The following is a 13,157-nucleotide window of genomic DNA, read 5'->3' as shown; positions in this document are numbered from 1 at the left end:
AATGATTAACCTGAACCACAGTACCACCAATGATGGAACAATGATTCTGTTTTCAAACACACATGTACATATATACACATATACATACACATAGGTATGTGTGCATATATACATATATATGTATACACACATTTTTTTGGTCACCTTTGCTAGTTTGCAGGGTTTGAGATGAAACCTAGGGTTATTTTAATTTGAATTTCTCTTATTTGTGATTTGGAGTATTCTTTTATGTGGTTAATAATTTGTAATTCTTCTTTGAAAATTGTTTGCCCATATCCTATTAGCACTTGGCGTGTATATACATACATACATATGTGTGTTTTCACACATACATGCATTTATTTATATATTGGATATCAAACTCTTGTAAAAGAAATTTAATACAATTTTTTCACCTACTCAGCTGTTTCCTTTCTTGTAGTAAGTGCATTAATTTTGTTTGTACAAAAGCTTTTCAGTTTCTTTTAACCAAAATTATCTAATTCACCTACAGAAATTGCCTCTATCCATTGTATGGTTAAGAATACATGCCCTATACAATGTCCTAAATCACGGTCAGTTTTTTGCATCTGAGTGAAGTGAATCACCTTAGTGAGATGGGATTGGGTACAGCTTGAGGTGAGTGGCTAAAAAAAAGAAAGTGGAATGGTTCTCTAATTTAGGTGTAGTCATTGAAAAGGGAGTGGGTGAAAAGAGCTTCTTAGACCTATACCCTCTATGTGGCCACAGACACTAGGTGAAGCTAGAGAGAAAATGCCTCATAGGCACTGTCACTTTCATTTGCCACTTCTCTTCTGAGCCTACCAATTACAAGGCAAAAAGAAAAAGTGAGCAGAAGAGGTAACCCTATTCCTGGTTATCAGAATCTAGGTTTCTCCCTCTGGCATGCCAGGGGAAGTTACAGTATAGTTTCTGTGTACTGGCAAGTAAGAGAGTGGCTCAGAAATTCAGCCTTAGGGAAACCCTATTAACCAGTCATCTGGGAGTTCCCAACCACCATGTATATTTGTATGAATTTTATATGTTGCTTTGCTGCCAGAACAAGGAAAGACAGAAATCTACTAGTTGAGGTTTCATTGGTATCTATTTGTCTATGGGAATGGGAGAAAATCTAGGGACTCACCAGAGTCAGGTATGCTCCCCTAGGTACAAGGTCCCTGGGTGCAGACTATAATAGTAAGTCATTTGTCCTGAGAACCAACTGCCCTACCACCATGTGTATGAATTTTATGTCCTCCTTTCCCCTCCCCACCCTACCCCGCAATTCCTACCTCTTGTTCTGGGATAGGGGCTGGATTGTGATTCCATTGGTATAAGCAACTCCCAGATGAAGGACTCCTCTTACCAACAAATATCAGCAACTTAGGTTAAGTGATGCCCAGGGTCACAAAGCTAGTATGTGTCAGAAGTAGAATCTGAACCTAAGTCTTCCTGGCTTTATGGTCGGTTTTCGCTATGACATATTGTCTTTCTTTTCTCTGGGAACTCTATTCAACTAATACTATTGCTGCTTCTGGAAAAATCATCCATCAACCTCTATCACTCTAATCACCATTTCCATGTCTTCCCATATGAAAATACTCTTCCTCAGCCACAAATTCTTTATATTTATTGATTCTATCATTAGAAAGTAATAATATTCTTTGTCTATCTGAATTAATGCTTAGAACAGTATTTGGCACACAATAAAAACTTTTTATTCATTCATTTTTTTCTTTTGCTAATTCCATTCTACTTTGTATCATATGTATGTATGTACATGTATCCCTCCATCAGATTGTAAAGTCCTTGTGGCAGAGATTATAACATTTGTGCCTTTCAGTCCACAGCATTTAGCTCGGTCTTTTGCATTTAATAGACATTTGTTGAAATGAGGCAGAGGAAAGCAGAAGACAAATGAAGGGGAAGAAAGGAGAGGAGTTTTGGAATGGATTACACCTACCAACATGTAAGGGACTAGAATTAAAACCAGTAAAATAAGAAATAGAGTGTTTTATTTCCCCCCACCACCCCATGTTAAGCACTAATGTTGGAGTAACTTATCGAACTCTACACAGCACTGTTCAAGGGAGAAGTTTGGCTATTAAGACCAAAAACTTCAGTTTTGAGCAAGCAATGGACACGAATGGCTCTCAGTGTCCTTAGAACTGCAGAGTTTTCTCAACAGGTTGCTATCGAGACTTTAGGGCCTGCATGTATAAAGCAATGTCTGAGGTGTAAGGGACCTCAGAGAGCATAAAATCTAACTCCATTTTACAGCAATAACAATAATAACATATTTTAAATATAATGCTCGAAGTTTTGCAAGCACTTTACATACATACATTTTATCTTCATAACATTCTGAGGTAGGTACTATAGATGGTATTATCTTCATTTTATAGACAAAGAAACTGAGACTGAGAGAAATCAAGGGACTTGCTCAAAGGCACACAGCTATTGTAAAAGGCAGAATTCGAACTGACCAATAAGAACTGGAGCAGTGATTTTAACCTCTAACTCAAAATCAAGAATTATCTTAACTATATTACATGAATAAACTGTGGGCTAGGTGGCTTAGTGCTGGGCCTGGAGCCAGGAAGACCTGAGTTCAAATCTGGCCTCAGGCACTTACTAGCTGTGTGACCCTAGGTAAGTCGTTTAACCCTATTTGCCTTAATCCACAGGAGAAGGAAATGGCAAACCACTCCAATATCTTTGCCAAGAAAACCCCATGGACAGTATGGTCCATGGGGTCATGAAGAGTCAGACATGACTGAATGACTAACAACAACAAAAATCAGACCTACTATATCTCCTAAACTCCAGTCACATTGTCAAAATGGCTATAGGGTATTGTCTTCTGAATGTCTCATAAGAATATGAAATTCATCGTGTCTAAAAGGGAACTTATATCTTCCCTCTTAAACCTGCCTCTCCTCTAAACTCTTCTATTTCTTTGAGGGCAACCACCATCATGATAGACACCCATCTCCCAACTTCAGTCATTGTTGATTCTTTCTCCCTCACTGTGCCATATCTAGTGTCCAAGTTTTGTTGATTCTGTTTCCACAGTTTCTCCCACATCTATGCCCTTCTCTGCACTTACACAGCCATCACTCCTCATCAGACCTTCAACATTTCTTGCCTGAACTACTGTAACAGCTCCCTACTTGGTCTATGTTTTCAATCCCTCTACCCTCTCCCATCCTCTACACAACTGTCAAAAAAATATCTTCCCAAGGTCTGATCACGCTAAATTCATGTTTAAAAATCTTCATTGTCTATAGAATAAAACACTTAAGAACACTTATAGAATAAAATAACACTTCTTACTCTGGCATTCCAGGAGCTCCATTATAAAGCTCCCACCTACCCTCCCAGCCTAATTTCATATTACTTCCTTTTGTGAATTCTACATTCCATCCAAATTGGACTGCTAGCTGTTCACTGAACTCAGTACTTCATCTCTTGTCTCCATGCATTTACCATGAAAAATCTGTGTGACCTTGGGCAAGTCATTTAACCTGAGCCTCAGTTTTCTCATCTGCAATCATATTTGCACTATCTCAGAACATCTAATTTCTCACCTGCCTGCATTACTCTTGGACATCTCTGACCTCAACATGTGCCAAGAAGCTCATTATAGGGATCCTGCAAGATCCCATTAGCACTCCACCATATCACAACCCTTTGGCCCTCTGACTGAAGAGTGGAGCCATGAACTCCAAAACCTCTATTTAAGACAGGAGCTCAGCTCAGAATGTTTCCTCACTTCTCACCTGGCTGCACCATTCTGGAACATCTCAAACTTCTCCATGTTCCAGGAAGCTCATTATTGGGGAAACCTCATCATCCTACTGTGAGCCAGGGACTTCTGGGTTGTGTGAGGAACAAGATGAAGGACTAGATAATTTCCCTGATCCCCACAAACTCTTAAATCTTTCCAAAATAGAAAGTGCAAGCAAAATAGAAAGCAACTTCAGGTGTCTCTGTGGCCTAGAACACCCAGAGTCCAAAAGAAGGTTAAAAAACAAACAAAATAAAACAAAACAAAAAAACCAACCAGCAAACTGGCCTTGAGGTCACTCAGCACCCTTCCCTTTACTTTCCATGCTGAGGCTGTATTAGCTTAACTAGACTCAACACATATATACACAGAGGCTTTTAAACAAAACCTAACTCCACACACTTGGGTCTTCCCTCCCTCTTTCCAGTGTCAGCCTGAGTGTAAGGGTCGGGGTAGTGCATGTGTGTGCGTGCATGGTGTGTGTGTATGTGTGTGTGTGCACGTGTGTGTTTGTGTAGATAAACCCATATTAACAGTTTGACAAAGCTACAAACTCCTGGGGCTGGTATGGAAACCCATATTAAAAGAGAAGCAGAACTGAGGAATAAATGAACAGGACATTTATGTGGGAACAGCAAGGGGGTGGTGCTGTGCAGCATCCCACTAAATCTGAAGGAAAGAACTCAGCAAATGGGTGGAGCCAGTTCTGCCCACCTAAAAGTCAGTTAGGGCAGAGACCTAGGTTGATGAACCCTGAATTGCCCAGTGTGGGAGGAGACAGAGAAGCTTTGAGATCCAGCCTCCAAGTAAACCATCATGACAGGGGAGATGGAAAGTGAACAATAGTAGAAAATAAGGAAGGAAAAAGACTAAAATTTTCAAAGAAATTTTCTTCAGGAAGAATAAAATTCAGGCTTTAAACATAAGCAGAGAAATCAAAGGAAAAACAGTAACAACAGAAGGAAATATGACCTCCAGATCTAGAGTTCAAGGATTTATGAATAAATACTGTGAAATAGAGACAAATAATACAAGACTTGATTAGAGAGGACCCTATGGAATTTGATAACACAGAACCACAACATGCTGTTCCTGAGTATTTCAAAAGAGAAATGAGAATTATGAGAGCAGAATGTACAGGAAAAATATATGCATAACTGAAAAATGTAATCTGCAATGGCAGCCTCACCAAAGAAACAAAAGAGAAAATAATAGATTGGGAATGGAAATAAAGAGAAGTGAAGGACAATCTAGAAGAGGAGAAACAAAAAGCTCCCAATAACATTAAAAGAAAATATGCTCGCTACCTAAGCAACATATACTGATATCAAAGACAGGATGTGTAGAAACACCCCACCTACTGAAAAAAAAAAAGCAAATCACACACACATAGGAAAAAAACAAACAAACAACAGGAGATACCTAGGGCACAAGCTAACTCAGATCAGAAGAGCATATGAAATGTTCTTCATTCCCAATAACTATAAATGCTACATTCAAAACAACAAAGAGGTGAGTTAAGGAATAAAATAAAAAGATAAGGAAAAGACTGGACAGATGGACAGGATGAACTTTAGGAAAGGACCAATCGAAAGTACAGAAAAAATAGAAATGAGAAATCAAACGGTCTGGGGAAAAATGACAAAGTAGGAAAGTACAATCGTGTTTTTGAGGAAAAAATGTAAATGCAAATTTTAAAATAAGAGCATAAGGTGAAAAAGGGCAGATAATAGCAAAATCTGAGAAGAGCAGAAATAACACACAGAAAATAAAAACCTGGAGATCTTGAAAGGAGAACTACAGATAGGGCAACAAAATCAGAATAACTGCTTTTGCTAATCCACTAATTGCTCCTAAAACCTGAAGAAAAAAGTCACTTACTTTCACTTCAGGGACTTTTTCTTGTTGTGGCCTGGAATCTGTTTTGTTTTTGAGGTTTAGATTTGTAATTTCATTGGTGTGGATGGACCATCAATGTGATGCATATGAGTAATCAGTCTATGACCAATAGTCTAAGAAAGTGTGTTGGCAAGCAAAATGGCCTTTGTTTTCTTTGAGTAACTCAGTTTATCTCATCAAGCCTTACTAGGTGCTGGGCCCCAGGCCCAGAGCCCCATGAGGTGTGAAACCTTAGTGGGTGTGGATTGGCAACTAAGGTGGGGCCCAAGGAAGGGCTAACTCCAGGGAGGGCCTAGTTTACATGTCTGGGATGGCAGAGGCTTTTAGACCATGTGGGTTTAAGTCCACCTCTTTGTGACGATTCATGGGGCTGGCTAAGGGGAGGTGTTAACTCCAGAGCCATGCCCTATTGGGTGTTAACCTAATCTATGTGGATGTGAACCTCCCAGGGTCCTAAGGGGAGGGGCCAACTCAAGAACCAATCACCAGAGCCTGGGCTCTGGTCATTCAGGCACACTTGATGATGTCAAAAACTCTATAAGAGGAGAGAAGACAGCTTGAAGATCCCTTTTCGGTTGGAGCAGCAATGGTGGCGAGCGTGACTCTGGGCCAGCCCTTGTTCCAAGCTCCCGGGCTGAACCTTGATGTCGGTAACTATGAATTGTATTGGGTCTGTCTGTTGATGTTTGTAATTTGTTTGTATTTTGTTCTGAAGTTCAGGTGCTGGTTTTTTCCCCTGAACTAAATGAATGTTCTGAAGTTCAGGGTGCTGGTCTCTTCCCCTGAAGTAAGTGAATGAATCTCTATTTGGTCTGTCTGTTGATGCTTGTAATTTGTTTGTATTTGTTCTGAAGTTCAGGGTGCTGGCTTTTTCCCATGAACTAACTGAATGCTGTCTGTATGCTCCCCTGAACTAAGTGAATGCTGTCTGTATGCTGGATTAAAGTAAGCTTGTCAACCCCTTTACTTTGCTTTCCTTGGTTAAGCAGATCAAAAGAACCTGTGCTTTCCCAGCGTGCCAGCAGCTTTCTCGGTGCTGGCTGTGGGTGGATCTTACACCCCCACAGAAGCTTCTAGCAAGATTGTTAAAACAGAAAGTTGCCTGGGTCACTGAGAAGTTAAGCCCACAGCAACTAGTATATGTCAAAGACATATAGGTTTAGGTGCCCTCTCTATCTATCAAGTCATACTGTTTACTCCTCTACAGGTTGATCCAAGATTATCATTATTTCATTATTATCATTATTCATAATTATCCATTTAAGCCTCCTTTTAATCTTTAGATGGATTTCATTTTTAGGGAAAAAAACCCCAAAGGAGCCAAGTCTAGTAAATAAAGTGAGATAAGTTAGATTATATCACATTAAATATATATTTTTGGTAATAAACAAAAGGATTTTTCCTGTGTGGCCCCCAAATGACATGTTAGTCATAGAATCCTAAAATGTATGGGCTAGAAGGGACTTTAGCAAATTCCCAGTCTAATCCCCTTGTTTTACAGATGACAAAACTAGGCCGTTAGGTATGAAATGTTTGTCCAAGGTCACACAGATAGCAAGATTAGGACCAGGAGATCTGTAAGTTCTTGTAAATTTGCTTCAAAATAATAAAAATAACTTTTCAAACCCAGTTATTACTACATAGTCATGTCTCACATGACAAGTGTTTAGCTAGCTATCTTTGGTCCTTTTGTTAGAAAACCATATTTGTTCATTCAGTGTTATTATAGTTATATACCCATTTAAGCTTCTCAAAGGGAGGCAGAATATTGTCTATTTCTTCTATATACCTTGAGGGTACAATTTGTGCACTCAGTAATGTTGCCTGGCAAATATTTAATTATTTTAAATTAGTTCATTGGGTCAAGGTCAAGAATCTCCTTTCCATGGCTGGGTTATACAAATGTAGGCAGTAGGACTTAGCAAAAAATTGGGCAAAGAACACAACCAAAGAACAGGTACTTGGTGCTTCAATTTCCTTCTATGCTTCTGAATCTGGTTTTCTGCCCTCCAGCATGATTTCTTCCAGGGATCATGGAAGAGATGGATAGAAAAAGCAATGAATTTAGATAGGATCAGTTCTCCTTCCACCCCGGAGTTCTCAAGGATCCAAGAGAGGGAGAAATAGAAAAGAGGACCAAGCACTCAACAATGCCAGAGCTATGGACACAATATGAGTAAAACCTTTAGCAAATACCAGACTTTCCATTTTACTTATTTTACATCAATGAGGAGGAGAGATCAGCTTCTCCAGGCTCTTTTCATATTATATCATCCGTATAATAATAATATTCCCCTCAGGATGTAAGTTATGGGAGGAAGCTCTCCACAGTGGCAAAGCCAAGAATAATAGCTTTGCTAGTAAATATCATGACTATTTTTTTATACTTTCATCAAGTCTTGTCAAACACCCAAATGGAGGCTTTGAAATTGCAAGGTGAAGGAAGGAAACACCATAATAGAAATACACTTACACATGGCACATGGCATCCTCAAAGAGAACCAGGTTCATCACTTGGTTGACCTCATTGTGGTTCTCTAAGGCTTCCACCAGGATTTGGGTCAGAAGTTCCCATGTCTTCACTGGCATGTATTTGGGCTCACCGATACCATTTGCAAAATGACAGTACATGTTCAGTCTCCTGGCTTCCTCCAGAGTCCTGTCCATATCCTGTTAACGAGACACAAGACCCAGGATCCTCTTTTACTGATGCCCAAGGAACAGCAGCTCAGAGGCAAGTTTCTTGACTTGCTTTTAGTTGCCAGAATTTCTTTAGAAACAGGATAGCAGTGCTGACTTCTACCCTCTCTCTTGACTTTCTGAAAAATTGGATGTTCTATAATGAGGTTCATAATGCCTTTGAAATGACTTGGCATGTCATTATTCATCAGTACACTCAAAAATGGGAGTGGTGACAGTTCTTTTTTCTAACTGGGATAGAAAGACATACTTTTGGGCCTTAAAAGATACAGCAGTCATCTACATATATTTGAGGAGTCCCTCTGCTAGTAGAAGCAATGTTAAGGGCAACTTTGGAGGATGTGCAACTCTGAGGCAGATAGGTGGCACAATGGATAGAGTGCTGGTTCTGGAGTCAGGGAGATATGACTTCAAATCCAAACCCAACTTCAGCTTTGTGATCCTGAACAAGTCATTTAATCTGTCTGCCTCAGTTTCTTTATCTGTAAAATGAGTAGAATAACAGAACCGCCCTTGCAAGGTTATTGTGAAGATCAAATGAGATCATTTTAAAGTACTTAGCATGGTACCTGGAATATAAGTGCTATATAAAAGCTTTTATAATTAATAATAATTATTATTTTATGCTCTTGGGCTCAGACCTGAGCTCAGCAGTCTGACAACTGGGAGAAAGCATATAACGATCTCCCTCAAATCTATTCTTTTTTTCACAGCTGCCAAAAAGGCACTACTAAAATCATCTTAAATGTAGCAGCTGGACTTTATGTTTTACATGGCTAGTTACCCTGGAAGGAAAATCTGACTTCTGAGGAAAGTGCCATCAGTAACCCTTGGTGTGTATATGGTCGTATAGGAATAATAATTATAGTTACTTCCTAATAGCCTTAAAATATTTACAGATCAAAGATTTACAGATCATAGAGTTATAAGTGACCTTAGAGATAGCCTAGTCCAAAGCCCTCCTTTTACAGATGAGGTTTCCTAGAGACCTAGAGAGAGGATATGACTTACTCAGGTTTTATAGGTGCAAATAAAGGGAAGCTCCTTTATAACAAAGCTGACTTTACATGGATTTAGGTATACTAAAGGAGAAAGTATATACCCTGAAACTCAGTGACCATGTACTCTCTAAAAGCCTTATAAAATGTAACTAGCCTGTGAAACCAACAGTAATCCTAAACAGTAAAAGAATAAATAGGCCTATTCAAGTCTTAGACAAATGGAGAGTTTTTGCCATTTTAAGGGATGGTAAGATGAAGTAAAATATCTTGTTTGGGTCCAGATGCCTGATAGATGAGATGTAATGAGATGCAGAGAAAGGTCATAAAGGAAATGATGGAAAATCAGGTTTTCAGACAGGTTTTCTAAAGAGAAGGAAGATTTACCAACCTAAATAGCTATGAAAGCATAAACACCAGACTCAACTAAAAGAGGGGTGTATGTGGTTTGAACAGAAAACCTTAGGATACAATTAGCTAGGATTTCAACTCCCTCAAACTAAGACATTATAAAGCTGAATTTGGGAAATATGGAGGACTCTCCAAATTAGTCATAAGGAAAATGAAGATAAAACTTCCTGATAAACAATGACAGCTACCTGGGACAAAAACATAGGGTGTATAGCAGTACAGGAGTAAGCATAAGAGAAGATGAATAGATGGTAGCTCCAATAGAGTTTAAATTTTAGAGAGATAGTCAAGTATAATATATAAGAGGGATTGAGCCATTTTCTATTTGGGCTCAGGGGGCAGGACTAGGAACCATGGCTACAGGGTACAAAGAGGCAAATTCTGACTTGATGAAAGGAAAACCTTCTAACAATTCTTTCTACTCTAACACAGAATGAGCTGCCTAGGGAGGTAGTGAGTTTCTCCTCATTGAAAGTTGTCAGACAAAGTTTGTCAAGTATGATGTAAAGGGGAAAATATTTCCTGAGCAAGAGCTCAGTTTTGGATTGTACCAGATGACCTCTGAGGTTATACACAAAATAATTATACAGATGGATTAAAAAGCATTGAAATACAAGGAGTATGGAGTGCCAGACATCTGGATTGGCCCCAAATTCTGTGCAATAAGAGATGCTGTCGTCCTGGGAAAAACATAGGAAAGGGAATAAAGGGCCCATTTACTCACTTAAAGAATGATACAACACAGAGGACTAATTCTGACAGTACTAAGCTAATTCATATTAATGAGCCAGCAATGTGAAACTGAGTTCTGAAAATCCTGGACCACATACAGTCTGGTCAAAATAATATCTTCCCAGATTTTAATATATGAGCTTGGCTATGAAGAACAAGGGACCAAAAGCAAATAGCCCATAAAACGTAGCTGGCACTCCCTCCACTGATTCAAACTACATTTTCTCCACATAGATGACTTAATGACCTGCTGTGGCTAAAAAAAAAAAGTCATATGGACATAGGATCAAGGATCTAGGACTTGAAGGGACCTCAGAGGTCATATAGTACAACCCCTTTATTCTGTGAATAAGGAAACTGCTTGATAACTAGCCCTGAACTTAAGTGGATGGTTGGATGATGTCAAGTCTATACTTAAAACATTTCCTTCTTGATACCAGAGATTGTACTCTTTGTGCCTTTGAAAACAATGTCATCTCCACATGATGAGGCATGGAATAGGACTTTGGCAAAAGAGAGTGTACAAAGTGACAGCCAGAAGGGCTTGGCGGGGCGGGGGGGCATTTCATTTTTAGTCATTCAAAATACATAACTTGATTTTAAAGGTAAAATCAGGGTTGCATGGCTTTCTTTATGCAGATTGGGCAAATTTTCATGGATATTAGGCCACTTGATTAAGTTTTCACATTAAGAAGGGGGTATGGGGAGATAGAACAAAATCTGAAGAGCCCAATTTAACTGAAAAATTTAAACTTTGGAAGCAATTGCTCATTTCTAGCTCAGACTACTTAACATTTCCTGTGTATCTGGTTGGGAATTTGAGTGTCTGCTAACCTTACCTTGTTTTATTTATTTTTTTAACTTTTTCTTACTCCTTCCATCTTTCCCCTCCTCAGTTAATTTTCCTTCCTTTGTTAGCTAGGAAGATAGTATCTGTGATCTTGCCTTACCATAATAACATTCAGCCTTTCTAACAGAGTCAAATGACTAGCCTTCAGTCTCATCTCCTGTCCTCTCCTTTTAGTTCTTTGTAGTGTTGTAGCATTTTACCTTGGCATTTTGAGTGTTGCAAGGAACAGGATGGCAAGAAGCCCAATGATCCACCGACACAGGACCTCACTTATCAACCACACGTCCTGTGTTGGTGGATCATTGGGCCTCTTGCCATCTTGTTCCTTGAGGGCTACAAAAAGCCCTCAAGAGGTGAGACTAAAATCTCTTCAAGGGTTTTTAGACAAGAGGTAGGGAACATGGTTAAACTGGTGGTGAAAGGGGAATGACTGAAAGCCACTTAGCTTGAAAATAATACAGGATGCCAGTATGAGGCCCCTCTTCAAGGCTAGCCAGACAAATTTTCTATTAACATGTTTCTTCCCACCAGTCAAACGCAAAGCTTCAAGAATAGTTCTACTATATAGAGTGAGAATTTCAAAATAAGACCAAATGACAAGGACAACCTGCTTATAGAACAGTTATATTTTGGATTAAGCATAATGCTGTTAGATAACCATCCATTCACCTTCTCTTAATTTTTTCCTCTCCATTCTCTATCCTGTCCCTTTACATATTCCTTTTCTTCTACCCTCCTAACTACTCTTTCTTGCTGATCCAGTTTTACTTATCAAACCATACTGTAACTAAATATAAAATATTTTAGATTGAGAGCTGATGGTCTCAGAGAGTATGGATCAAAGCAGTTTTTCTCTTCCTTCCTTCCTTTTTTTTGGATATGGCTAAGGAGGGAATTTGTTTTGCTTGACTATTTTTTAAAATAGTCATATTTAAAATAGGATATAAATATTGGGAACAAAAAAGTGTGAAATACAAAAAGCCCAAGAGAAAAAAATAATTCTCTTTCCTTTGTATTTTTATTTTTGCCATTTTTAAGATTTTTTATCTCTTTTTCACATATGTATGTATGTATATGTTTATATATGCATATGTAGGTAAGGTAATCTGAACAATTCAGAATAATCAACACTTAATTGTTAAAGAGTTTTAGAGGTCATCTAGTTTAGTTTTCAGTCCAATGCAGGCACTTTTTTTTCCTCAGTATCCTTGACAGATAGTCATTTAGTCTCTGCTTTAACACTTTCAGTGATTAATTCACGACTTCATAAGGCAGTACAGGTAACAGTATAATTGTTAACAAGCTTTGTGACATGGTACCCAAGATATGATAACTGCCTCACAAAAAACGCCATGAAAGTACAGGGGAAAACACTAAGCTATCCTCATTGACTTCACTGTGGCATTTGACATTATTCATGGGTTGAGAGTCAATGTGTTGCAGTGAATGGAGAGAGGGCTGGCCTTAAAGTCAGGATGTCCTTGGTTCGAGGCTTGCTTATGACAACCTGGTTGTAGGACTCTGGGCAGTCACTTATCTTTTTAATACCCTGGATAACTGTCTAAGACTACAAGTTTACTTCAACAGCTGCTGATCTACATTGGTAGAAGATGTCCCTACACAAAAGAAATTATAATTTAGGACCAAAGAAACAAATAAATCTGACTCTGGAGCCCTATGAAGATAATATATTAGGGTTAGACCTCTAGACGGTGATAGGATATGTCAGGGTGAAAGGTAGCTTTTTTTTATAGCATTTTATATGAAATCTTATTCAAATTGTATTCAAATTATCATT

At 38.7% G+C, this 13,157-nt stretch overlaps 1 protein-coding gene across 1 annotated transcript in view; it reads right to left on the bottom strand.

Moving 5' to 3' along the window:
• Nucleotides 1–13,157, bottom strand: part of DNAH9 (dynein axonemal heavy chain 9) — a 529,624-nt gene that overhangs the window by 184,526 nt on the left and 331,941 nt on the right. Inside the window, exons 43-44 of the mRNA XM_036755666.1 lie at nt 9,828–9,859; nt 8,142–8,309 (exon numbers count right to left, since the gene is read on the bottom strand). Of these exons, the coding sequence (XP_036611561.1) occupies nt 8,142–8,309; nt 9,828–9,859 (200 nt within the window). The remainder of the gene's footprint in view (nt 1–8,141; nt 8,310–9,827; nt 9,860–13,157) is intronic.

Source organism: Trichosurus vulpecula, chromosome 4, assembly GCF_011100635.1.
Source record: "Trichosurus vulpecula isolate mTriVul1 chromosome 4, mTriVul1.pri, whole genome shotgun sequence".
Classification (NCBI taxonomy): domain Eukaryota; kingdom Metazoa; phylum Chordata; class Mammalia; order Diprotodontia; family Phalangeridae; genus Trichosurus; species Trichosurus vulpecula.
This window is presented reverse-complemented; position numbering and strand designations above follow the sequence as displayed.